Raw genomic sequence first — 27,749 nt, 5'->3', positions numbered from 1 at the left:
CAAGGTTTCATGTAGCCCAGGCTGGCCTTGAACTTTCTGTATAGCTGAGGATGACATTGAATCCTCTTGATTCCACTTGCCAAGCATTGCGGTTCTAGGAGTGCCATACACATGGCACCAGGCAGACCTTGCAGACCTGATATTTCTTGAGCTTTTTAATGTGCCGGGCCCAATGCCAAGGGCTTCAGGCTTACAGCCATCCACTGGTGTTCCTGGGAGATAGTTCTAGGCTATCCCTAGATGCCAATTCTTCAAATAAAATGGGATAGTATAGAAACTATGTCTACCTCAAGGGAATAATAAGGAAAAGTATTATATATATGTATACTTAGAATAGATACAATTCTTTCTCAAATATTTCAGTTTGTAGTTGATAGAATACACAAAAGCAGACTCACAGTTGCAGAGCCAACTGTATTGTCTTATTGAATTCCATACAAACCCATTACATACACATTCATTTATTAAAAATGCTGTTTGAACAGTTACAATGTACTAGGTATTAACATTTACAATGTAATTAATTAACACAATGTACTAGCAATAAAATAATTATTGTCTCTGATCCCACAAACTTATGCTTTAATGAGGGAAACAGATATTAAAAATAAAAATAAATATTTGGTGACATGTGATAAACAACATGGAAGGGTTAAGAGAATGAAAAGGAAACCCACTTTAGGGAGATCACTCTGGGAAGGTCTCTTCTAGAAGCTGATGTGTTTAAGCTGAGGTCTAAAGAACAGGAGGAACCCAACAGGCAGAGGGAGGGCTTTGAGGCAGATGTAAATGACTATAATATGGAGAACTTTCTTTCCTTATAGAGGAGCTGAAAGATCACAGAGGCCAAATAGAGAGTGGAGAAAGTGATGCTAACAGTTTGGGATGTGTCAGACCATCCTGGGCCATGGAGACTGGCTTTCACACTGAGTGTAATGAGGAGTCAGCAGGGTTATGAAAAGGCAGGAGAAAGAGCTGGTCTATGCTGGGGACATTGTGCTGGTTGTCTTTCGGACCATGGGTTGCAGGGAGACAAGAGAAAAATTAGAAGAGACGTTTAGAGGTTGTTGGTGTATTCAGGTTCCAGGTGGGGAAGGCTGGAGATAGGATGATGGTCTACAAGTTGGAAAGAGATAGGTTTACTGTATTTTGGAGGTAGAGTCTGCAGGGCTTGGTGATAGAGAGAGGTTGTAATCAGGGATGACTTAAATTCCTGGCTTGAGCAACAGACTCAACGTATTGCTATCCTCCTCTTATTTTTGGCTATGAGATTAAAGCACCAAGAGCATAGAAAACATCCCAGGAGGCCTGTCTAGTAAATGATTTGTAGGATATGAGTGTGGGCCCATCCAACGCCAGATGCTCCACACTTAACCAAAACATCATGCTCCCTCTCCAACCAATCACATCCTGCTTGCCTTCTAGAAGGAGAGAAATGATTACCTGCAGAATTATAATCCGTCAGTCAAAACTCTGTTTAGTTATCAAAGAGGAAGCAATATGTAGGTGTGTTATCCAAAGCAGGAATTGTCCTGGAGTGGATTGGAAAGCAGTTTGGGGGTTCCATACTGGAGCTCTTGCTATTCCTCAAGCATCTGACCTATGTATGCAGGATCAAGTCTGACGTGATAACTCTGGATATCCAGATTCCATTGCCAGTAGGGAACCATGCCTCTCTGCTCTCTTCCAAGGGGTTGGCAGATGTGCTTGCTCGGCCTGAATTCCTTTAAAGTCTTCCACCAACTTACTTGATGTCCTTAAGAGTATCCATCCTGGGAGAAATGGGCTTGTTTTATGAGGAGAGAAAGAAGTAGATTGATTAATAGGCAGGCCATAGCCTACCCTCCATGGCTACAGAGAGGACATGAAAGCCCTGCCAGTCAGACAGTAGGGTTGTTAATGGATGAGGCAGGATTACATTAAAAAACAGGTAGGTTAATTATAATAGGTGATCCTAATACAAGATAACAAAAGGAGTTATGTGTTTGTATATTCGTGTGTGTGTGTGTGTGTGTGTGTGTGTGTGTGTGTGTGTGTGTGTGTGTGTGTGTGGTTTATGTTTCTGCTACAGAGAACAACTTGTGGGAGATGGTTTTCTCCTACAATGTGGGCCCTGGGGATTGAACTCAGGTCATCAGGCTTGGTGAAAACCGCCTTTTACCCACTGAGTCATCTCAACAGTCCCAAGATCACTTTTCATATTTTGGTAATATCCCAAGACTTTTTCTTTTCTTTTTTTTTCTAGTGGTATTTGGATATCTATAAAATGGACCTTTTACTTTCATTTGCAAAATCATAGGTTTGAGAGAGGAGTAAAAATACAAGAACATAGGGCCTGGCAAGATGGCTCAGTGGATAAGAGTAGTTGCTGAGCAAGCATGAGGATCAGAGTTCAAATCCCCAGTCCCTGCATAAAAAACTGTGCATGTGCTTGTGATGCCAGCACTTTGAGGGTCAGAGGCAGAAAGATTGTTTGGGTTTTCTGGCCACAGGTTTAGCTTCAGGTTTAGTGAGAGGCACTGTTTAATGGGGGTGAGATAAGAGAGTGGTAGAAGAGGAGACTGGCTGGGGTTGTTCTGATCCTCACACAGATGAACGCAAACCACAGACACACATCACACACATATTCACACATACAAAATAAAAGAAGATAAAACAATCATGGATTTACCTGTCTGGAATGATTAACTATGGAGTAAATTGTCATGGAATCATTTTTCATGGATTTTGGGATTTTCATTTCCTGTAAACCACAATGAACAAGAGTCACATGCATTTGGCTCTCACAGAGACAAGGAGGTCCACGCAGACACATCTTTTGGGGAAAGGCACCGTGAAGAAAGAAGTGGAAAGCCAAGAGGAGGTGGGGACTAAGCTCTACCAGGTCAAGCCTGTGAGGTGTTAGCAACATTTCTTGAGAAGCAGGCAAGCAACCTAAACAGGAGAGCAACATCCCAGCAACCCAAAGGTCCCAACCAGAGAGCAACAAAAAGGTGGCCTTGTGTGAAGGGATAAAAACATTCTTGCCTTGCATCTGATTCTATGTTTGCTCCTCCTGTCTTTACAAACTTACATGTTGGACACTTATGGCCTCCTATCTTTTGTCTCAGTCTTCACTAGCTGTAACTGGAGCCGCCCTCTTTGCTGCCTCCATTTATCTCTGTTATTCGAATGGCTCAGTCACCATGTTGTGGCTCACTAAGCAGTAGTAACAACAGAAATCCCAGGCTCTAGATGACATGTTGACGTATTTTGATACTTTAAATTAGAGAATGATTAAGAAACTCTCCAAGGTATAATGCTTTTTTTTTTTTTTTAAAGAAGCTGACAAATGGACTAGTCATTAATGTTTGGGCTTGTTGGAGAGCTTGCTCCCAGCAGGAGTTGGGAATGACAATTGAGTAAGTGGTATGTGCTGTGGGCCGCAGGAATATATCATAAGAACTCAGCTGGTTATGGCAAAGTCACTACCTGGAGGAATCAGGGAATTCCTCCAGAGGAAGCCAAATCCCAAGGAGTTTTTGGTGTTACTTGGCTTGTTATATATCAGCTGTATTCTGTTATGAAAATCATGTGTGCCTTCATAGTTTTTCCAATTGAATTTCCCCTAAAAAGGGCCAACAGTGTAGACTAATCACTCTCTGGACATACACATTCCAGGTATTTGGAGAACAGCCTCAGGAAAGGCTTTCTCTGGAATCAGATTATCTCCCTTAGCCACTTTCAAGGACTACAGGAAACACCACCCAGGTGGGCACCCAACTTCCGAGGATAACAATGATAACAGCCCACCTGCAAGTCTACTGACTTAAATTCCACAAGGAGACACCACCTAGGAGAGGTGGACGTTAAGTAATAGCTTTATACAATTTAGCTTGGACCCTCCCTTTATATACTGGGACTTCCAGGGCAAAAAGGGGAGAAAATAGAATGGAAGAACTAGATGGGTATGAACTTGAGAGGAACAAACTGAGATGGGAAAGAACTAGATTGAAGGGCTAAAGAGAGGACTAGAGGAACGAGATAGAAGATGAGGAAGAGCCAGATGGAGAAGAACAAGATGAGGAAGAGCCAGATGAGAGAGAAGGAGATGGGAGAGGAGCTGATAGGGGAAAGAACTAGACAGATGAGAACCTAGAAGGGACAGAACTAGATGAAGAAATTAAGATAGAACCTAGAGGGGACCGTAGGTAAATATAGAGAGAAATCAGGCAAGAAAGGAGCTAAACATGAGAGCAGAATAGAAGCTGTGTAGAGAGAGAACCATCACAGAATAATAAAGTGTATGAACTAAGGAGTTTTGTGTACATAGATTCATTTCTTTTCATTAAAGATTAATTATCAGCTGGTTGTAGATTCTTCCTGGACCCTGGGAGTGGACTATCGAGGGGCTGGACTCCCATAGTCCTCGATAGGTATGAATGCCCCTTATTGTCCTCTCTTTTAGGAGCCTACTCTATAAAGCCTGTGATGAGCTTGGCCAGGAGTGTTTGCTTGGGGGAATCCAAGACTTCTAGCTGGGCTGTTGCTTCCATTATTTTGAGAATGCCAAGTTTTTTTTTTTTTTGGCTTATTTTTCAGAAAACTTGAGAACTGGCTCCCCAGTATGTCTAGTTATTCAGAAAAATGTCCCCACAATTGTCTCATTCATAGGTAGTAGGGACAGAGGATTTCTTGGCACTTGACCAAGGCCATCCTATTATGTTGAAGATCTCTTGCTTTAGTTTTCTTTATTGTGGAGGGGTTGTGATTCTTGCCCCCCTCTTCTCTTGAGAGGCCACTTTAGGCTCTCCTAGTACTCCTCTACCTGGATGATGGCTCCTCCTAGGGTTCAATCTCCTCTGATCCATGCCATGAGGGAAAGGGAGGATATCTAATTTGTGCTTTCAAGCTGGTTGTCCCTCCCCAGAAGGGATAAGACCTACTGGAACACTAAGCAGTTAGAGAATACTGGGAAGCAAGCCAGAGTAAACATTCCCTTAGGGGTGATCATTGCAGAAATGGGGATGGTCAGCCCTGCGGTTGCCTTCTCCAGTCATGAATGTTGATAATTACGGTGACAAGTTTGTGAGTAATCATAATAGTAATGGTGGAGGACAGAGTGGAAAGGTCTTACCTGTACTGGATGAGTGACTTGTGCATACACAGTGTTCCCTGGAGAGCCTGGAGTATCTGTGCTCTGGGAGGAATCTATGGTCAACACAGAAAGGTACAGATGGCTGTCAGTGGTAGGACTGTGGGGCTGCTTCCTACAGGATCTTGGGTCTTTCTGGTCTCCAGAGCACTTTTTATCCCCAAAGCAGGTGTTTCTAGCTTGCTCTTCCCTAAGGACTTCCTTCCCACCTCCCAATCTTTGGAGATGTGGGCTGAACAAGAACTTTCATATGGTCTATTTCTAACCTCATTTCTTGGGTGAGTTGATGGTGTTCTTATGACTTAGTATCTCAGTGACTCCCTCATGGTCAACACATGAAGGACTAAATGCCGCACCCCACAGGATCTCTGGAGACACTGTTTTCACAGGCAGTTGTGACAGATTTGACTGTTTTAGAGATGAAGAATTGCAGGTTCAAGAGTGCAGCTGAACTTTTTCTGTGTCCCGCCTGGTCCATAGCCGCTCAGACCCAAGTAAACACACAGAGGCTTATATTAATTAAAACTGCTCGGCCATTAGCTCAGGCCTACCACTGACTAGCTCTTACACTTAAACTCAGCCCATTTTTGTTAATCTATATGTTGCCACGTGTGTTGTGGCTTTACCTGTATGCCATTACAGGCTGCTCCCTGGATGGTGGGCTGGCATCTCCTGACTCACAAGAGAGCTCAGTAGACCTGTACAAAGTCACCCAGGAAGCAGTGGGACAGGAACTGGAATGCAAGTGTTCTGACTCCCGACCTTGTGCCCTCTCTTCAAAAATGGTATCTTGAGACTATCATCCATGGGATGAGACTTAGAAAATGAGCCTGCATTCCCATCTCCTTATCACACCTTCTTTTTCAATGGTGTCTATCCACTGGGGTCTAAACCTTGATTGAACATTAACAGTGTAGTCACAGAGCCTGGTTTTCAGTGTTTCATGCTCAAGCCTTTTTCTGTCCCCAAACCAGCTGAATGACAGGGGTGGTCCATGGATCCTTTCACTGGCACTTATTTTCTCCGTCAGAAAGGAAGTGATCTTGACTTTGCAGAAAACCATGATGTCCCTCACATGCTTGGGAGAAACTCTACAGGTCTCGCGGTGACCAACCAGGCTCTCTGACACCATGGAGTCCAGCTGAACAGTGATGCTCTGATTTCTCTCCTCTCTCACTGCTTCAGCCCTCTGGACAGCCCCCCTCTCTCCTCTTTTATTTATCTCTTTCTGTGCTTTAAGTTTTGTAGTTAAGAGCATGGGTGCTCACCTGGATGTTGGCTAGCCAAAGAAAGAAAACCTGAAAAATAAAAGCAGGAAGTTGAAATGCATGACTTCCATGAGGGAAGTCGTCCCGCCTCCCCGCACCCCCACCCCCAACAGGTGTCTTTCCAGAGGATGCAGGTGACAGGTCCCAAATGAAGGGCAGGCAAGCAAGTGCATCCTGAGGTTGTATCCTGCTTTTCTCAGTAAGACACCTCTCTTGAAATCTTAACAGATGTCTGGCCATACTCCAGGGGTCATCCCAATGCATTAACTTACCAGAGGTTGTGTCCACCCTCCCTTGACCCTCGACAACCATGGGCCCCAGACTCTAAACACTTGCAGTCTTAGAGGAGATAGAAGAAGGCAGAAGGAAAACTTACCTGTTCTTTTCTTCCAAATACATATGCATATGCACACCAAGGCTATAGCCAGCAACAATCCAATTATAAGCAATATTTTATCCTGGTATAGCTTTTCCTTAGTTAAATCACCTAAAAAGAAAAAGAAGAAGGAGAAGGAGAAGGAGGAGGAGGAGGAGGAGGAGGAGGAGGAGGAGGAGAAGAAGAAGAAAGAGAAGTGGAACTTCTTAGGATACATAAAATGAGGGCTCCTTTGAGCTTGTTTTAGGGTCTCTCTTGAGTGTCTTCTGGACTGCCTACAGGAGCTGGGTGTGGTCATTTATACTCCCATCTTGGGGCCCTGTCAGGCTTTCTGGGGACCCTTGGGGAAGCAGGACAGGTAGGGCCTGGCTGGAGGAGGGAGAAAGCCATCCTGGCTCCTGAGGCCTTGCTCTTGGAAGAGAATTTGGGGAGGGAAGGAGGGAGGCTAATGAGAGGCACAGAGTTTTAGAGCTGTTGGTCCCCCTCCACAGGAGTTTGGCTCCTCCCCTTGCCACTGTCCAAGCACTCACACAGGCTGAGAATCCATGCCATAACACTACACCACTGCTTGATGCTCTCAGAAAGACCCAAGGTAGGCGTTACCTGTGCAAAGACTCTGGGCAGAGACAGAGATGGACAGATTGCTGACAGCGTTCTCAGCTTGGCAGGTATAACTCTGGTCACTGGAATTCTTCAGGTCCCAGGAGACAGTGAGATTTGGTTCCCTTAAAGAGGTGCCTCCTGACGCCTGCCATCCAACTGAGACAGTATGATTTGGATTCTTCACAATACAGGTCAGGTGGATCTCACAGGTCCCATTCTCAAACAGGTGAGTACGGTTGGTAACTTCTAGGTTACTCAGCCGTTCTGTGTAAAAAAACCTTAGTTAAGGACACATGACTTGGGCTGGAGAGATGGCTCAGCGGTTAAGAGCACTGACTGCCCTTCCAGAGGGTCCTGGCTCAGTTCCTAGCACTGACATGACAGCTCACAACTCTAGGATCCAACACTCTCATACAGACATACATGCAGGCAAAACACCAAAGCACACTAAAAAAAAAGAAAGGACACAGGACTGTTGTGGAGTATAATTTTAACTGGGCAAAGATGTGTTACATTGGTTTAACCTGTGGAATATTACTTTAACTATATGAAGGTGTGTTACATTTGTTTCGGCTGCCTTTATTAACAATGTACAGATGTGTTACATTTGCTTGTGCTGAATCTGTTTAATTATGTAAAGATGTGTTGCATTTGTTTTACCTTGCCTGCCTAAGGCTCCTGATTGGTCTAATAAAAAGTTGAATGGCCAATAGCTAGGCAGGAGAGGGATAGGTGGGGCTGGTGGGCTGAGAGAACAAGTAGGAGGAGGAATCTAGGCTCTAGAGAGGAGGAGAGAACAAGGGAGAAAGAGAGGGATCCACCTGGGACCAGAAGCCAGGCAGCCACCAGCCAGCCAAACATGAAAGTAAGATACACAGAAGGGCTGGAGAGATGGCTCAGAGGTTAAGAGCACTGACTGCTCTTCCAGAGGTCCTGAGTTCAATTCCCAGCAACCACATGGTAGCTCACAACCATCTGTAATGAGATCTGGTGCCCTCTTCTGTATACATAATAAATAAATAAATAAATCTTTAAAGATACACAGAAGGAAAGAAAGGTGAAAAAGCCCCAAGGCAAAATGTAGTTGAAGAGAAACAGGCTAAGTTATAAGAGTTAGTGGGACAAGCATTAGATAAGGCTGAGCATTCATAACTGTAATGGCTGGGATGAGGACAGCCCCAAAGAGACACCTGCATCTCAGTTCCAGACTTGTGTTATCTTACTTGAATAAAAGGTCTGTGTAACATTTATGTAAACTAGTTGAGGAGGTCATCCCTGATCTTCCAAGGACAAGTGTCTGTCTAACAAATAAGCAAAGGAACATTTGAGACAAACAGAAGATGGGACATGACGAGGTGGAGAAGGCCGAGGCGAGAATGATGGAGCCATGGCCAAGGAACATGAAGGAATCTATAATAACCAGAAGCAGCGACACAAAGAACAGATGGCCTTCTGTCCATACCTAGAATGTCACCAGAGCTGATTATGCCATGAAACTTGTGAAATTTTATTTTGGCTACTTCAGGAAACAAATACATTGCCCTGAGAATACCTGGCCCATTTTCGTGGAATCCTCTGCTCAGAAAATTTCCAGGCACCCTTTTCTCCCAGTCATACTTACTTGTTTTGTGTCATGTTCTTTCAGTGATGTGACTTTAACTAATGTAACAAGGCAAACTCATCAAATATTCAGGGGATATAAAGGTTAAAGTGTAACCGATTTGTGGAGACGTTTTATTTTAATGCTGCCTTTTAAAGAATTCCACATCTTAAGCCATAGGGCTCTAAATGAATTTTGGATCTTGTGGATTCTTCAGTAGCTAGAAATTACAGAATCTCAGTAGTCTTTAATGTTGTCTAATATGGAATCCAAGTCACATATTTATTTTTAAAATTGTAATAACATTTAATTTTAATTAATTTATTTTTTTGTTTGTTCTTTTGAGACAGGTTCTCTGTACATAGCAACAGCTGTCGTGGAACTCACTATGTAGACTAGTCTGGTCTTGAACTCATGGAGATCCACCTGCCTCTGCCCTTGGAGTGTTGGATTAAAGGTGTGCACCATCATGACCAGGTAAAATTCAGTTAATTGAACTATTTACTTTTATTTGTGTGTGTGTGTGTGTGTGTGTGTGTGTGTGTGTGTGTGTGTGTGTGTCCATGTCTCCGCGTCTCCTCCTCCTCCTCTCTCTCTTTCTCTCTCTCTGTGTCTGTGTACATGAGTGCCAAGGTATGCATAAGAGATCAGAGGACAACTTGTAGGAGTCTGTTCTCTCCTTCCACCTGGGCCCTGGAAATCAGACTCAGGTCGTCAGGCTTGGCAGCAAGCACCCTTGCCTACTGTGCCATCTCAGTGCCTGCGGTAGTTCTCATATAACTGGCCTCCGTAGGCTCGTTGGGAGTGGCACTACTAGGAGCCATGGCTTTGTTGGAGTAGGTGTGGCCTTGTTGGAGGAAGTGTGTCACTGTGGGAGTGGACTTTGAGGTCTCCTATGCTCAAGGTATGCTCAGTGTTTCAGACCACTCCCATTGCCTGTGGGTCAAGATGTAAGAACTCTCAGCTCCTTCTCCAGTATCATGGCTGCCTACATGCTGCCTTGCTTCCCGCCATGATGATAATGGACTAAACCTCTGAACTGTAAGTGAGCGACCCCAATTAAATGTTTTCCTTTATAAGAGTTGGTGTGGTCATGGTGTCTCCCCACAACAATAGAAACCCTAACTAAGAACACTGCCCCTGGGTAGCCAATTTAGTGCTTGGGTTTCCTGTAAAATATTGCTAAGTGATTGTCTCTAAGCCATCCATGGCATTTCTGAACATCTCTAGTAGCTAGATTTTTTCATGGTTTAGATGAATAAAGTATCTCATTTCCATAATTTTATGTTGAAAATACTTTCATTCTTTAATATTAGGAAGGTAGGTTTATTTTTTTGAGACAGTCTGGCTATGTAGTCTAGGCTGGCCTCAAACTCCTGGTTCTCCTGCCTCAAATTCCCACATGTTGGGTTTACAGATGTATATCATCACTCCAGTTAGAAAGGCAGTTGTTTTTTTTTTTTGATTAATGATCAGTATAAACAATCTTGAGAAATTAAATAACCTTGATAGAAAAAGTTTTCTATTAATTTTTCTATTAGTTTTTCTATGAATTGACTCACCTGTGCAGAGCACTTCCTAAGTAGATAACTCTGCTGGGTCAGCTTGGCCTTTGTGTAATGAGAGACAGGTCAGTCATGTGGGAAATGTTAGCATTTAGGCATCTGTACTGATCTGCTCTTAGGGTCCTGACAGGATACATCCTCAGCTGCAGCCACTAAGAGCACCCATTGTGTGCATTCTCTGTTTCCTTATAAAAGATGGGCCTTGTACACCTCCTGTCTCTTTCTCTTTCTTTGCTCTTGTCCCCAGGGACTGGTCTTGGTCTCCTTCTGTGCTCCTTTACTCCCCTCCCTTAAATAAATCTTCCACGTGGGTCCTGTTGTGTGCTTTGACTTCTTTGTGCCACTTTTAAAATACAACAGGAAGTGCCCACGTACCATCTCCGAGACTGTGACTAAGCCTATGCTTTGGGCATAGGATTGTGCATACCGTGCAGAACCTTTGTAAGGAGCATGTGATAGAGACCCACTGCTTATGTTAAGAGTATCATCAAGTATTTTGCTTCCGTTAACTCTACATTTCCGGTTGAAAGGGGGAATTGAAGTGACTGGTGTAGAGAGACACAAGACTCAAGCTTCTAACTCAGCTCTGCTGCTGTTTAACTGGCAGTGTTATCGAACTGCTTGACTTCTGGACCTCACAGTGATGCCAAATGCCATCCTCTTTATCACTAGGCTACAGTGCTTTTTTTTTTTTTTTTTTTTGGTTTTTTGAGACAGGGTTTCTCTGTGTAGCTTTGGTGACTGTCCTGGATCTCGCTCTGTAGACCAGGCTGGCCTTGAACTCACAGAGATCTACTTGGCTCTGCCTCCTGAGTGCTGAGATTAAAGGTGTGCGCCACCACTGCCCAGCTTTACAGTGCGTTCTTGTCGGCACATAGGGTTGACATATGTGATTTGTACTTGTTTTTACTTTATATGTGATTAAATGTTGTATTTGGACTCACCAAAGACCCTCAGAGTATAAGTAAAGAAGTTCGGTGGAGAGTCCTCTGTGGTTATCTGGGCAGTGTACAATCCTGTGTCTGCCATTGTGAGGTTGCTGACTTGTAGAGCGTAGGACTGGGTGATGTGCAGTCTCTTTCCCCTCTCTGGATCAGTTTTCAGGATTTGTGGATTTTCAGACTTATTTAGCTGGATGATAAGGATTATAGTGACATGTGATCCTTTTTCTACGTAATTCGATGCTTCTCCTACGTAATGCCAGACGATGGCCTTCGTTCTTGCAGGAAGCTCCAGAGGAAGGGTTGTAGACTCCCCCAGAACACCATTCATCACTGTTCTTCTTGTACTGTTTCGTGAAACTTCATTCCCTGTAAACACAGAAGAAGAAGAAGGCTATAAAGCTGTCCCTGACAGCTCCGTCCGTTCCCATATCCGTTCTCTTACTTCTGCCAGTCTGTTTAAGCTCTTTGGAAGAAAGCCAGAGGTATGATGAGGGAAAAAAAATATTAGAAGTGTTGTAGTGGACATCACACCCCCAGTAGCTCCACCTCCAGCAAAATATCTAGCAGTCTTGGTCAATAGGCAATTGGTCTAGTTAGATGATCCTGACTCATGGTTTACTTCTACCCTGGCTGGTCATACTTTTGTGACATCAGCCTTTGAACTCTTTTGGCACCAATCTGTGAGAGGGATAAGGAACTTTATTAACCCCTTGACACAAACTTCAACAATCACAAGTCTTTGCTGATGGCGGCATTGTCAGAGCCAGTCATTTACAGTTTACCTAATGTCTGTCTTTGCGTCCCCATAAGATACAGTGCCCCCTCCAGCAGGAAGTAGTGAGAGAAGCTACGTCCAAATTCCCAAATATACCAAGCTGGCTTTGGAGATGGAATTGGCTCACTCCTTCTCTAAACCCAAACATATTGCTTTAAAAAAAAAAAGGTTAAGAGATTCTTGTGTCTCAAATCAGAAGAGCCCTCTGGTGTGGGACAGAGAAGAACCAATATTTTTATTTTAAAACTGGTTGATTATAAATGCAATCTCTTTCTAAAGAAGAAAGGGGGATAGTATAGATAATGATAGGATGAAAGGGTAGATTAATGAATCTACTTTTAAAGAGCAATTTGTTTTAAAATGTTTTACATTGCTATGGATTTTAGTTTATTGATACAAATTTAAAGTTAATTTTGTTATACTGTATGTGTATTTTTACTCTTGTTTAAGGTATTATGTTTATACAACTCATTTAAATTGTAATGAAACAATTAGTCTTCTATGATAGTCAAACTTATAGTCATGTTAAGTTTTCTAGGTATTCATAGATATATTTCAGTTAGGTAGGTAATCTTCAAATACTTCAAAGACCTACAGAATACAGCATTTAAAATGTTTTAAAAAATTTAGACTTTCTGGACAATGAGACATATTTGCTCATGGCAGCACCGATTTACTTCAGAGAGGAGGATGGGTATCGAAGACACTCCATACAGAGTTTATCTTCTTCTTGGCAAAAATAGCCATTTGGGCAAAAAACTGTTCTTGCCTGGACTGCTTGATCAACTGGACATGCAGGACCCATGGGAAGGTGACCACTGAACTTTGCTTGGCAAAATGGTCCTTCAGGTTCCTGCTTCACAGAGGAAACTGCCAGACATTCTACAGGACTCAGAGAGAAGTGACTGAGAGACTCTAGGCCTGTGGGCTGAAGACAGATGCCCCAACTTTACAGAGAAACTTTGGATGACTGTCCAGGCTGCCAGCTGTCTCTGTCTACTCTCACAAGACTCCCAAAAGTTGCTTGCATCCTTCTCCCATTTCTCAGGTAGTATTATATCCTTCTGAGGTGTTTGATGTAGTTGAAGCTAGATACAATTTTCCTTAGTTATGATAAAAGATAAGTTAGATATGAAACCTTAGACTCACAAACATAGGATAGATAGGATATCTTCTTTAATTTTGCCAAATACAAGTAGAATAGATATTATAAATAGACTAGACAGTGTAACTGTAATTCTTGCTTGATAATTGTTTTGTTATCGGTAATTTTATTATGTGAAAGTTAAAACCTTCCTTTTTGAAAAAAAGAAAAGGAGAAGTGCTGTGGGATATTCTTTATGTCAAATATGTTGCTCTGATTGGTTAATAAATAAAACACTGATTGGCCAGGAGCCAGGCAGGAAGTATAGGTGGGACAAGCAGAGAAGAGAATTCTGGGAAGTGGAAGACTGAGGCAGAGAGACACTGCCAGCCACTGCCATGACAAGGGAGATGTAAGGTACTGGTAAGCCACGAGCCACATGGCAAAGTATAGATTAATAGAAATGGGTTAATTTAAGATAGAATAAGTAGATAACAAGAAGCCTGCCACAGCCACACAGTTTGTAAGCAATATAAGTCTCTGTGTGTTTACTTGGTTGGGTCTGAGTGGCTGTGGGACTGGCGGGTGAGAGAGATTTGTCCTGACAGTGGACCGGGTAGGAAAACTCCAGCTACAGATGTTGATAACTGTCTTTGAGGCAGATTAAAAAATGTCTGTTTATGGATAAAGAGACTGAGATAGAGAGAGGTTAACTAACTTTCCTTCGTTATGCGTCTAAAAAATAGCAGAGCCAGGAAAGGGAGTTGGACCCCCTGGAACTGGAGTTACAGACAGTTGTGAGCTGCTGTGTTGGTGCTGAGAATCAAACGAGAGTTCTCTGAGAGAGCAGCCCATGCTCTTAACTGCTGAGTCATCACTCCAGCCCCATGGTTACAACTCTTTTTTTTTTCTGTTTTTTTCAAGACAGGGTTTCTCTGTGTAACAGCCCTGGCTGTCCTGGAACTCACTCTGTAGACCAGGCTGGCCTCAAACTCTCAGAGATCTTCCTGTCTCTGCCTCCCAAGTGCTGGGATTAAAAGCATGTGCTACCACCACCCGGCTGGTTACAACTCTTACAGAGGATGCTTCTTTAGAGTCAATGCCAAATTCTTAGCACACGTTACTCTGCTTTCTAGTGCTCTGCTTACTTGTCTACGTGTGAGTATTCTTGTATTCCAACACTTAGCACTTAGTACTCTGCACGGTGTTTGACACATGATCTGTGGAAATGTTTGGCTATCAGTCAACAAATAAACATGATTGTGACAATCCACTTTCTTGGGGGTCTCTTGCTTTCCAGGGATTGGGTTGTGTAACTGTGTGTTTGTGGGGTGGTCCAGAGGATCCTGACACTTACTCAGAAGTTTCATGACTTTGCACTTCTGCTTTCTGTCCTGAATTGTCAGATGGTTTCCAGGCACATCCGGATCACCATCACACATCCCCTTCTGCACCACATGTTTCCCATCAGCCTTTTGACACATGGCTATTTGTCATCTTGACCTCTCTTTCCTCTCAGAATCACATAAGTAAAATATAACAAGCAGAGTCTGGAGTCCAAAAGGCTTCCTCAAGTAGTATTCTATTTATTTAAAACCAAAACCAAGCAAGACGAATCTGTACTGTTAGAAATCACAGGACTCACCAGGAACTCTTCCTCCCATTGCCTAATATATTCCTTTAAGTTCTCTTAATTTTATAGATCAAAATTATTAGGTTTTTGTGGTTGTGGTTTTGAGACAAGCTCTTATATAGAGCCCAGGCTAGCTTCAAACTGGCAGTCCTCTGCCTTAGACTCCTGAGGCCTAGGATTACAAGCATGTGTCACTATGCCTGGATTATTAGTTTATTCAAAAAGAATAATTGTATTCTACTATTTAGTTTTATGCTAATTTAATGGGTGAAAATTTAGAAATCGTGGCATCCAGATTGGTTCCCCTTTATATATCTACTTCTGGTCTGGATCTGGGGAATATATATGTTGTATCTATGAGTAAGACGGTCCCGATTTGCTGGTTTGCTATCTGACAGAGAAGACTGACAGGTGAATGAGTAGCTATGGTGTGGTGGGTAGGCATTGACTTGGGATTAGGTTTGCCTCTACATTGTCCAAGTACCACTATTATACCATCTATGTTGAATACTCTTTTTTTCTTTATTACAATTATGATGTTATTTCCTCATTTTCTTGATAAATGAGAGCAGGCATTATGCTTGTTTCCTATGTACTCTTACTGCTTAGCACAGTTTCAAGCCAATAAATAATGAATTGATGGAGGTACCTATGTGCTTTACAGAAGCGCAAATAGTGAATGATGGGCCTGGGACAGTTATGAAAGAACAAGCCACAATATATGATGTAGGAAGATTCTGAGTAACAAGAGGGACTTTCCTGTTGCTCAGTGACTTGAGAATTTCCTGGGTGATTCTGCTGTCTTTACAGTGCCGTCATTTCTGTCTGAAATGCTTGCCCCTTCATTTCTACATGGCAAGTGGTTACTTATCTTTGAAAGATTGCTGAAACACCTGCTTGCCTTTGCTTACATTTGTGGAAGTTTTCACTGGTCCAGGGGGAGAAGGAGGGAGCTGTGTTGAAGACAGAGAGGTACATGGACAGAAGGAATAGCAGGAGTCGTTCCCCACAGGTCTAAAACAAAATAATGACAAAACCAGATTTGAGCCAACCTGCTTATAGTGCATGAAGATCAGAAGTTATGGAGCATGTTCAAAATGACCACCAGGTGATGTGGTTCGGCCCAGAGGAAACACAGAATTTTTTTTTCTGGAGATGCTTTTAATCACTCTGGGCCGACACCTTTGGTGTGGAAACTGTTGTTCTGGGCCATCCAAGCGCTCTGCTGCCAGTAAATATGGAGGAGTAGGGCGAGAACAGAAGAGTAGAAGTTGGAAAGGTACTTCATGGTGGCTCTGGCTGTGGCAGGCTACTTGGCATTTTGCAGGGAGGCTAGGAAGAAAACATCCCTTTGGCACTCTATAAACCACTGCAGGACCACTGGGACTATGGAGAGGGTGCTGATATTCTCTGGTGATATCAAACCAAGCAACATCATCTCACATCTCATAGTTTTTATGTTCTACCTAATGGATGATGTGTTTCTGGAACATGAATAATATCTGGCTTAGCTTTTTATTTCTCCAGAAGTTGCTTCAGAGTATCCAGTGAAATCTATACAGACTGAAATTAGAATTTAGAAAGTCTTAAAGGGTCACCTGAATAGCAGGAATTTACTTTGTCAGGTTTTAGTAAATGTGGAGTACTTTGGAGAAGTAGAAAAGTATATGGAAAACAGTGTTTTAGGAAGGATAAGGCATAGGTAGGCATACAATGGCTTTGAAAAGGAATGAAAAGTCCAAGAAACCCTGGTGTTTCTAACCTAGAAGACTTAGGTCTGTTCATATGCGGGGCATTTACCCACCAACCCCACAGTTCCCCAGAGTTTTCTTGAGTGAGAGCAGCAGGAAATATTAGATAGAAGGATTTAGAGTATAGAGATAACCTGATAGCCTTGAGAGGGCCTGGAACCTATTCCAATGAGCCCTGACTGTCTCTGCCCTAAGGTATTTATAGAAATGCCAAGAGGTGGAGCAAAAGACTCCCCCCAGCACAGTCAAGTGCAGACCATCTCAGACACCTGCACTCAGGCCCATGGTCCTAATCATCCTCACTATGCGGACCTGCTGGGTAAAGCCACAAGGGACCTGAAAATGGGCTCCCACATTCATAGCCAAAGGGGATACAGTGGGCTCAGGCAATGAATTCAGAATGAAAGAAAGTGGCACCTGATTAATCAAGCAATTTGACAGAGAAAGGAAGAGAAACAGACCTTTTAGGTAGAGGTGAGGTGAAGGAAAGGTAGACATTAGGATAGTTAGAGCCCTTGGTAAATTTAGAGAAAATGAATTAGTGCATGGAGAAGGGCTTTGAAGATATGGTGGAAAGGAATGTTTAAAACACAGAGTTGTTTCTGAGGAGGAAGCCAAAGTGAGCTCTGGAGCACAAGTGTGGTGTCCGTTTTGAATGGAGGTGGCTCTTTTCTGCCGTCAAGGTAAGTAAGAATGAGGCTAAGACTTTAAGAGATTTATAGGTGAAGGGCAATATTTAGACACTTCAAATAGCTTGATCTCAAAGCTGTAAGATGAATTGATCGGATAGGTTCCGAAGGAAGATATTCTTGGATCATTCCCCAAGACAGACTATATGTGAAGGCACAAAGTCAGTTTCAAAGGATTCTAAAAGTCTCAAATAATAGAAAAACTCTTCTTTGACTCCTATGGAATAAAACCAGAAATCAAGAACAGAAAGAAAAATGGGAAATTTGCAAATTTTCAACTGTCTAAAAGACAACTTCACTGTCTAAAAACAGTCAGTGGACTGAAGGGAAAACCACAGTGGGATTAGATTGTATCCTGAGAGACGCGAATGTGAAAGCACAGTGTGAACATAGGGAGGCAGCAAAAGCATGGAACGGAGGAGGATTTGTAGCCGTAAATGCTTACATTAACAAAGAAGGAAGATCTCAAGTCAATAATTCAACAACAAGGCCAAAGACACCAGGGAAGAAAAGTAAGGAAAGAGAAGGAAAACGAAAACAAGCAAGCAAACAAAAATCCTTACTCTCCAGCGATTCTCAACCTGAGGGTTGTGACTTTGGAAAACACATATTTCCGATGGTCTTAGGAACCGAAACACTGTTCAGTAGCAAAATTACAGTTATGAAGTAGCAACAAAAATACATTTATGGGCTGGGCGGTGGTGGCACATGCCTTTAATCCCAGCACTTGGGAGGCAGAGGCAGGCAGATCTCTGTGAATTTGAGGCCAGCCTGGGCTACAAAGTGAGTTCCAGGAAAGGCGTAAAGCTACACAGAGAAACCCTGTCTCAAAAAACAAAAACAACAACAACAAAAAAAAAACCACCACCACCACCAACAACAACAAAAATTTATGGTTGGGAGTTTCTAGGACCATTGGAAATATGTGTTTTCCACTGGTTGTAACCGACAGGTTGAGAACCGCTTATAAACTGAATGTGGGAAGATCCTTAACAAAATGTTACCAAACTGATCTGAACAATACTATATATATATAACATGAGATTATACATCATGAATAAATAAAATTTATCTTAGAAATGTCAGAGTAGTCAAACACACACACACACACACACACACACACACACACACACACATCAATGCAAATTGGGCAGTGGTGGCACACACCTTTGATTCCAGCACTTGGAATCTCTGTGTTTGAGGCCACCATGATCTACAAAGCAAGTTCCAGGACAGTCAAGGCTACACAGAGAAACCCTGTCTCGAAAAAACAAACAAAAACAAAACAACAAAACCAAGACAAAACAAAATAATAACAAAACAACGCAACACATGGATATTAACAAAGCAAAGGAAAAAAGACACATTATCTCCTGTGATATAGAAAAAGATTTGAGAAAACTCAACACTCTTTAAGAATCAGGGACAAAAGGGAACATCTATAACCTGATGAAAGGCATTTATGAAAACCTGCAGCTAGCATTCTGCTTAATATGTGTGTTGGATAGTTAGTTGACTTGACAACTTGACACAAGCTGAAGTCACCTGAAAGGAGGAACTCTCAGTTAAGAAAATGCCTCCTCAGAGCCAGGCGGATCTTGGTGAGTTCTAGGCCAAGCTGGTCTACAGAGCGAGATCCAGTATAGGCACCAAAACTACTCAGAGAAACCCTGTCTCGAAAAGAAACAAACAAACAAACAAACAAAAACCAAACCAAAACAACAATAAAAATGCCTCCTTAAGATAGGGTTGTAGGCAGGCCTGTAGGAATTTTCTTAATTAGTGAATGATGGGAGAGGGCACAGCCTATTGTAGGTGGTGGCACACCTGGGCTGGTGGTCCTGGGTTCTATAAGAAAGAAGGCTGTGCAAGCTATGAGGAGCAAGCCAGTGAGCAGCACTCCTCCATGACCTCTGCATCAGACCCTGCCTCCAGGTTCCTGCCCTGTTAGAGTTTCTGCCCTGACTTCCTTCAGTGATGAACAGCCATATGGCTCTTTCCTCTCTAATTTGCTTTTTGGTCATGATGCTTCATCACAACAGCAGAAATCCTGACTAAGACAATAAGGAAGACCGAATGTCTTCCAGTTAAGACTGGGAGAAGATGAAACCCACTTCCACCACTTCTATTCAGTGTTATTCTAGAAGTTCCAGCCAGAGAAAATAGGTTAAAAAAAAAGAAACAAAAAGCATATCATTTAAAAAAAAAATTATTCCTGCTCATGATGCTGTGGCCATATAAACAGAAATTCCTAAAGAATCCACAAAAGTAACCAGAGCTGATAAGTGAATTCAGCAAAGTTGCAGGTTACAAGACCACATATACAAAAACTAGTTTGGCTGAGTGTGGTGGCTCATGCCTTTAATCTCAGCACTTGGGAGGCAAAGGCAAGTGAATTTCTGTGAGTTCAAGGCCAGCCTAGTCTTCATAGTGAGTTCCAGGATTCCCAGGGTTATGACAAGAGAAATTGTCTTAACAAACAAAAACAAAACCCCAACAAAAACTACTTTTTGTATTTGTCTACACTAGCAATGAAGAACAATCTAGAAAAGAAATGAAGAAAACAAATTCCACGTACAATAGCATCCAAAAGAACATAGCGAGGGGTATATAGATTAGCACCAACCTTAGCAGAAGCATCTTCTGTCATGGGCAACAATGAATGCCATGACTCCTAGTCAAATGGTGAGATTGGGTGACTGTTGAGTGCTCATCCCTAAATAGGACACCTATTTCAACTCGGAAAGGCTCAGAAACATCAGGGAAGATGATGTGGAAAGAATGTAAGAGACTGAGACTGCGGAGGGGAGGCTATGAAGTGCTGTTTTCTAGGCATGACATTAGTTTCACTCCTGAACTCATTGCAGCAATGGTTACTTGCACAAGATCAAGCCAACAAAACCAGTCAACATTCCAGCAGGCAGCACTAATTGGACTCAGAGGGCTACAGAAACACCACCACCCCACAAAAACAGCTCATTTCCAGGCACAGATACTCCATAGGAGTTATTGGTCAGGGAGGCCCTAGAGAAGCCTCAAACACACCGGCTGTTGCAATTGCTCTTGGTTGCCCACCATAACAACACGGTAAGACCCTATTGCTGAAGCTACCACTCATTTTGGATATAGGGCATAGAGAAATCAACCTCTACCTTACCAGGACACTCTCTTCCAGTTGGCGAACTTACTTAGTGCCAGAAGGTATTGTGCAAGCTGCTAGGGGAGAAAAGCTGCCAATGGCCTCTCCCAGTGCTGGACCTTGTATGCTACAACATTGACATGGAGGCAAGGTATGCCTTCTGGTTCAATCATAGCATGAAAGGTTATGGGGGGTGGTAACCAACTATTTTCTGATCAGATATATGGTCTGTTTCACAGGAAAGATTTTGTACCTGGTATGTTAACATGGTTAGAAGACTTTGACAGGGTAAATCATAGGCCCTAGGCAAGGAAGAGGGAACTTACTATTGTTAGCATTCGCTAAATGTTCATTTGGTCAAACTGAGTTCTAAATGTTTGTGTTTATACTCACAGATTTGTGCTGTTCTCAACTTTGGTCAGGGAAGCTTCTTTTTACAACAGGTAGTTTATGCAGAGACTCATAACTGGCCCAAGTACTGGGTATAAATAACTCTGGGTGCTCAATTGTGAATGGGTCATTAACATCAACTTCTCACTATTCAAGGCTCAGGGACTTCAAAGGAGAGGGAGAGAAAAGAATGGAAGAGCTGTGAAATACTGACTTCTAGACATGAAGGGAATGTTGTATGTAAAGACTCACAGCTCCTGTGGTTACCTGCATAAGAGAAGCCAGTCAAAATTTCACACATATCAGAGGGGCTAAGGGCAAGTTGATGGCTGCTGAGGAAGAGAGATTCACTCTCCTTTGGGATTGTGGCGGATAGTAGGTTGTTCATGCCTCAGTGGATGGCTACACACTCATTTGTACATGGGCAGCACTAATTGGACTCAGAGGGTCATTAATGGCAGCCTAAATAAAAGAAGAAAAAAGGATAACATGAAGCTGAGAGGGAGGTAAAGTGGGGTGGGGGTGCTAAAGGGGAGTGGGAGAGAGGAAGTGGTGAATGGATTGACCAATGTACATTGTATAGATGTGTGGAACTTTCAAAGAAAATAAAAGTTGCTATATAACAAATGAGTCTATTAATCAAATGTCAAAGCAACTTTCATAATGGAAGAATATCTCTACCAGCTATATATCCTAGTAGAGGATTAATATCTAAAATATGCAAAGAACTGAAAAAAAATGAACATTAAAAACCAAACAACCTTTTTTAAAGCGGAGCGCCATATTCCCAGTTCTCTCTTCTCTCCTCTTCCTCTTCTCCACGCACGTGTCTCTCCCACAGGCCTGTGCACTCTCTATCCCTGTATTTCTAATAAACTCTTATAAGCGGAAAAAAAAACAAAACAAAACCAAACAACCTAATCAAAAATGGGCTAGGGAAATGAACAGAGAATTTTCAAAAGGAGAAACACAGAATACTAATAAACATTTTAAAAAGTGTTCAATATTCTCTCCCATGAGGGCAATGAAAATCAAAACTATTTTGAGATTCCATTTCGGGCCATTCAGAATGGCCAACATGAAGAATACAAATGATTATAAATGAAGGTGAAGATATGGGGAAAGAGAAAGCCTCGTCCTCTGTTAGTAGGAATGGAAATGTGTACTGTGGAGTGAATGTCCCTCAAAATACTAGAAATAGAACTGCCACATGATCTAGCAATACCACTCCTGGGTATATACCCAAAGGGTGTAGGATTCCACATCCTACCACAGTGAACCTACACAACTATGCTCACTGATGCTCTGTTCACAATAGCTAGGAAATAGATTCACCCTAGATGACCGTTAATAGATGAATTATTAAAATGTCATACATATACAAGATAGAATTTTTGTTCAGTTATAAAGAAAAATGAAATTTAAGGAAAATGGGTGGAACTAAAATTTTCCTGAATGAAATAATCAAGACCTAGGAACACAAATGCCACATGTTCTCTCTTATATCCAAGATCCTAGTGTCAAATTTTTATTATTTTATTTTTAGTTTTTAAGCTGAAAAAAGTGGTACAAAGTAATTGTTCAAGTCCTTTTACCAAACCAAAAATTTCAGTTATAAAACAACCTCAGGCAGTTAAATATTTCCCATTGTGAAAAAAATTAAAGAATTAATTAGTTGCTCTCCTTATGCAAAAATAAATAAATAAAAGGGAAAAGATGCTGGGACAAATGGATATCTAGATACAAAAGAATGAAGCAAAGTTTCCATCTCTCACACCAGCTTAAACTACAGCCAGTTGTGGTGGCACATGCCATTGATCTCAACATTTGGAGGCAGAGGCAGGAAGATCTCAACAAGTTCCAGGCCAGCCTGGTCTACATAGTGAGTTTCAGGCCAGCCAAGACTACAAGTGAATCCCTGTCTCAACAAAACAAAACAACAAAACAAAACTCAAACTATGTCAAGTATCTGTAGGAGTTAAATCTATAGAACTCGTAGAAGAAAACGTAAGAGCTGGGCTGGGGATACAGCCAGTGGTGGTGTACTTGCTGAGCACTCATAAAGCTCTGGATTGGAACTACAAACAAACAACCACAGGGGTCAATATTAACGATCTTGAATTTGACAATGGATTCTTAGATAGGATACTGAAAACACAGGCAACAAAAGAAAAAAATAAGTAAATTCTATTGTATCAAAATTAAAAAAACATGTATCAAAGGATGTTAGGGCACAATGTCTTAGCAGCAGATTCTTAGCATTTGGTTAGATGAGACACAATAGGTCAGTCATTGTATGCTTTCATTTAGTTGCCCAATGGATGCAGGAAGCATATTGTGGTTGGCTAGGAGATGAGGACAGGAAGAAATGGGAAAAATGAGAGGCAAGGAACAGCTTTCTCTCTCTCTCTTTCTGTTAGGTTTGATCCAAAGGACTTGAAGTATAAACTCTACCACTGAGCTACATTCTCAGCCTGGAATTTTCTTTTTGAGCGATGGGCATTTTAAAACAGTAGAAGTAATGATTGTAGAACACGTACTATGTGAATTTCATCTTGAAAATTAAAAAAAAAAGGCCTTAGCATGAGAAAGGAAACAACCTGAGCTAGATCTAGAGTGAGGGACCCAAAGCGGAGAGGTGTGAGCCATGGAAGGCTAGAGATCACAAGTGGGGGGAACACAGAGTCCGAGCAATGGAAAGTCATGTGTATTTGAGCATAATAACAAGATGGGAAACAGCACTCTGGCTTTGATGAGGTAAAATAACCACTTGAACGTGCAGATGGTTGTTAAAAAGAAGATAACAGTTCTCGGGGGAGGGGCGTCATAGACAACAAAACAATCTGTTAGCCCTAGAACCATATACGCTTTTGACTCAAAGAATTTCAGAACCAGGGCTGCAGATGTAGTTCAGTGGCAGAATGATAACCTGCTCAAGGCTCTAGGTTGGATCCTTCGCTGCCAAACAAATGGAAGAAGGAAAGAAGGAAGGAGGAGAGGAGGAGGCAGGGAGATTTCAGAGCCAGCCCCATGCTTTTCCTTTCCTTATAGATCCAGCCACTGCGCTTCCCTGGGTCCCAGAGTACCTGTATCTGCTTCCTTCAAACTCACCCAAAGGATAGTTCCTATTTTCCTCTGGCACGAGTTCCAGTGTGGCTACATTTCAGAACCTTGATACTCAAGGTGTGTCCCACGGGCAGGCAACCCTGGAGCCCCTGGGAGTCTGTTAGAAATGCCGAGTCATAGCTTCCTCTCAGAGTCTCCATCCTAATAAAATTCTCAAGGTATATACACATTAAAGTTTGGCAAATCCCTATGTAGAAAGAATAAGTGGAGAAGTCACTGAGATCCACCAAGTTGCTTGATTTCATTTATAACCATTGTTTTGCTTTTAGTCAAGTTTTTCTATTTTGGTTTGCTGTGTAGCCCAGGTTGCCTCAGTATTCCAAACTGTGGTTAAAAGTGTGGACCATCACACTTGGATGTCGGACTAGTTTCAAAAAAATGTTTTTGTTAGGATCTATTAATTATATGTAGCAATAGATCTCATTGTATTTTCATACATGTATATTTTTTGATCATATTTACCCACAGTACTTCTCTGACCCATTCCCACTCCTGTTAATCTCCTTAACTAATCCATCTTCTTCTTCTTTTTTTTTTTCCTTCTGATGAGCCAATGAGTTTCTTAGTGTTGCTTACAGAAGCATGGGTAAAGGGTTATGTACAGAGGCCAGGACACCTTACAAGTGGCCACACCACCAAAGAAAATGTCTCTTCCTCCCCAACCAACCATTAACCATTTATAAGTCCCAAGGGAGGGGTGAGCCCGATTGGTCTCCTCCATCTCCTTGACAGGATGTTGTTAGGCCTAATTTTGTGCATGTCTTGTGCTGATTAATCACAGCTGCCATGCACTAAAGAGGAAAGCTGTCATGTCACAAGGTAGGTTAGTGTTGCCCCCAAGGAAATGAGTTCAAGGGAACGAAGGGGACTGGGGTGAGGGGTAAATCAGCAAAGTGCTTGCCATGTATGCAGGGCCATCTGAGTTCAGATCCCCAGGACCGCAAGGACAAAGCCCAGGGAATGTAATTAAAGCCAGTGCTGTGTTCTCAGCACTGGGGAAATGGGGAGGAGCTCTGGAGCTCTGCCTTACTGGTCAGGCAGCCTAGCCAAGTGAGCAAGCTTCCGGTTCATTGAGGGCCCCATCTCAAAAAAATGAAGGTAGCGAGAGGAGCAGTTGCTGAAGACACTTAATGGATGTCCTCCTCTTGCCCTTACACATGTATAAACACACAAGAATAAGTAGACGCTCATTTATGCACACAAAAGGAAATAAGATTAGATTTCCAATATGGTTCATCTTTGACCTAAGTTTCTTAAATGGAATCAGGATGTGTCTCCGCCTACCTGAAAGCTTGTACTGAGTGAGTTATTCTCTCCATCTTCTCGGAGAGCATCTTTGTCCTACATACTTGCCACAGTGGTCTTGCCTTTCCTCACTCACTCTAAACTCTTTCCCACTACGTTTCCCTCTCCCTCCCACGTGTCTTTATTCGATTCCTTCCCTACTAAACTTCTCACATCATTTCCACCGGTTCCAGAAAGTTCTTCCTCACCACCCAGGCCAAAGCAGCTCCCTTGTTTTTGGTGTGCTGCCTAGTTTACCCTGCAACCAGACTCTCCACTTTCCACCCCAGCAACCACAGTTCTGCTCCACCGAGTGGTTTCTGACCACCTGCATCTGTCTCCTGCAAAGTGCAGTCAACCGTGTTCTTCACTTTACGCCCTCCCCCACAGCTGCATGGCACTGAGCTGTTACTTAGGCTCTGTACCTTCTTTCCTCATGCACAGATGGGGACTGAGCCCTCCTATTCCACAGGCTTGTTAGAAGAAGAATCCACAGAGATGTGGAGGAGGGATTTTAATGGAGAGCACTTTCAGAAATTTCCAGTTTTAGAGAGATAAACATGAGGTTAAAAACCCAAGTCGCTGGTCGGTCCCAGGTCAGGAAGGGGCAACATGGACGAGAGTGAAGTAATTCTCATTCTTTTTCTGCATCTTGTATGTATTTCCTGAGGTTCTGTCCTGCCTCCCCTGTTCTGCTCAGTCTGACTTAGTCTCTGTTCTCACAGCCTTAGCCTTGGGCCTCAGTTTCCAGCTGCTTTCAGGAACCTCCTCTTGGCTATTGCACTGAAACCATAAAACAAACAGATCCAAAGAGGAGCTGACCTTCTTCCCAGTGGCTACTCCTCGGTCCTTCTTCCTACCTCTGTCCCCATCTCTGACTGTCCTGTCTGCAATGTGACTTCTCTCTCTCTCTCTCTCTCTCTCTCTCTCTCTCTCTTGCTTATTTCTTCAAAATTATTTGTTGCTAGCCAGTGCACATTTTACTTGTTTAGAGCTTATCTTCCCTGCCAAGATGTTAATTCCATAAGAACAGGAATTTTGCTGACTTAGGTCCTGATGTAGCTCCCGAAACTACTACAGTGCCAGCTATTCAGCAGGTATTTAATGAATGGTTAAATGGTTATCAAATGACTTAATGAATCTTCCTTTCCTCTTATTTCTGTTGTCTACTAATCTAGTTAGTTCTATGTCTGCAGTATGTCTTGATTTTTCTCATGCTACTGACAGGTTGAGTCACTTTTTTGTTTGTTTGTTTGTTTGTTTTTCAGCCTATTGCTGGCTAATGAAATTTTGGCAAGTTATTTAAATTATCGTAGTCTCAGTTTCTTGTGTCAACATGAAGAAGCTATTAATAGAATAAATTCACATACATGCCATAAGACTTCTAAACATAATGCATGTTTAATATCTAGCCCATTTCTGGAGCAAAGCAAATGCTAGCTATTTTTTCTCAGTGAACTTCCTCCAGGCTAGGTCTGAGTTAGCAGCCTTTTGTTTGCGCTCCTTCCCTAGAACACTATACTTCAGCCCAGATGGACACCCTGTGCCTTGCAAACATGATGCGAGCCTTCCTGCTCTCTCTGTAACACATAGCAGGGAGAAGAAGCAGGCTCAGCCAATCCCTTCCTAACTGCAGTGCTGGAGTGTCAGTATTTGAAGAAAGAGTGGAGCTCAGAAAGGTTAATGAATCTCCCCCCCTACCCCCCCCCCCCGAAGTTACCCAGTATCACAGCAGTTAAAATGTAGAAGACTTTTTCCCCCCTTAAACTTATTTTTGTACCACAACATGCTGGTCACCAACAGTCCCCGACTTACAAAGACTCATTTTCCATGCCACAGAAATAGCCCCAGCTGAAATGTTTGCCCTAAATTAGCGGGACCGCAGCAGTCTGAGGGAAGCGGTTTGCTATCAATCACCTTGAACTGCCTCGACCTCTGAACAGAGAACCAGGCAGTCAGCCCGATCTAGATGACTTAGACTGAGCAAGTTGTCCCAAAGAAGGGACTCATTCAGCGATAATATCAGTGTCCACAGACATTTACCTGAGCCAAGGCAGAAGATAAGTGGGAACAGCCAGATCATCTTCTGACGGGCGGAGTCAGGCACCGGAGCCCTTGAGACAGCCATTCTTCACCAGCTTGTCTCTGAGACTTCCCTTTTCTCTAGTGATGAGAGCTCTTCCTCTACGTTGGCAAACCTCTGGTTATTGATCTTTACTTTCACACATTGCTTATAGAAATGCCTTGGATAAGTGAAGACTCCTAGTAATGGTGGATACAGAAACTGAACTGGCCATCTCCTGTAACCAGAGAAGACTTCCAGAAGAGGGATTGGGACCACAACCTGTCCACAAAACCTTCGACCTACAGTTTGTCCTGCCTGTCAGC

General features: G+C 42.6%; 1 protein-coding gene across 3 annotated transcripts; it reads right to left on the bottom strand.

Moving 5' to 3' along the window:
- Positions 1–400: 400 nt before the first annotated feature.
- Positions 401–27,749, bottom strand: Slamf6 (SLAM family member 6). 3 transcript variants are annotated; one of them, XM_016008933.3, is made up of 8 exons: positions 27,405–27,749; positions 11,491–11,856; positions 7,382–7,645; positions 6,779–6,889; positions 6,403–6,432; positions 5,117–5,190; positions 2,672–2,743; positions 401–1,786 (listed from the first exon to the last, which is right to left on the bottom strand). In XM_016008933.3, the coding sequence occupies exons 1-8, from the start codon at positions 27,487–27,489 to the stop codon at positions 1,745–1,747; spliced, it is 1,044 nt and encodes a 347-aa protein (XP_015864419.1). In that variant the 5' UTR covers positions 27,490–27,749; the 3' UTR covers positions 401–1,744. The 3 variants fall into 3 exon arrangements, with proteins under 3 accessions (XP_015864419.1, XP_076404098.1, XP_076404097.1); XM_076547983.1 differs by lacking the exon at positions 27,405–27,749 and adding an exon at positions 21,713–21,820; XM_076547982.1 differs by lacking the exon at positions 27,405–27,749 and adding an exon at positions 18,590–18,692.

The sequence above is a fragment of the Peromyscus maniculatus genome, chromosome 11, assembly GCF_049852395.1.
Source record: "Peromyscus maniculatus bairdii isolate BWxNUB_F1_BW_parent chromosome 11, HU_Pman_BW_mat_3.1, whole genome shotgun sequence".
Taxonomy (NCBI): domain Eukaryota; kingdom Metazoa; phylum Chordata; class Mammalia; order Rodentia; family Cricetidae; genus Peromyscus; species Peromyscus maniculatus.
This window is presented reverse-complemented; position numbering and strand designations above follow the sequence as displayed.

What these genes read in the sequence shown, in the direction of transcription:
- Slamf6 (XM_016008933.3), bottom strand. Translation starts at nt 27,489, where the DNA reads ATGGCTGTCTCAAGGGCTCCGGTGCCTGACTCCGCCCGTCAGAAGATG. An exon ending in AAGTCACTCATCCAGTACAG is followed by an intron (nt 2,744 to 5,116) that starts GTAAGACCTTTC and finishes TGTGGTTTACAG; the next exon opens with GAAATGAAAATCCCAAAATC. An exon ending in TAGTTAATCATTCCAGACAG is followed by an intron (nt 1,787 to 2,671) that starts GTAAATCCATGA and finishes TCATAAAACAAG; the next exon opens with CCCATTTCTCCCAGGATGGA.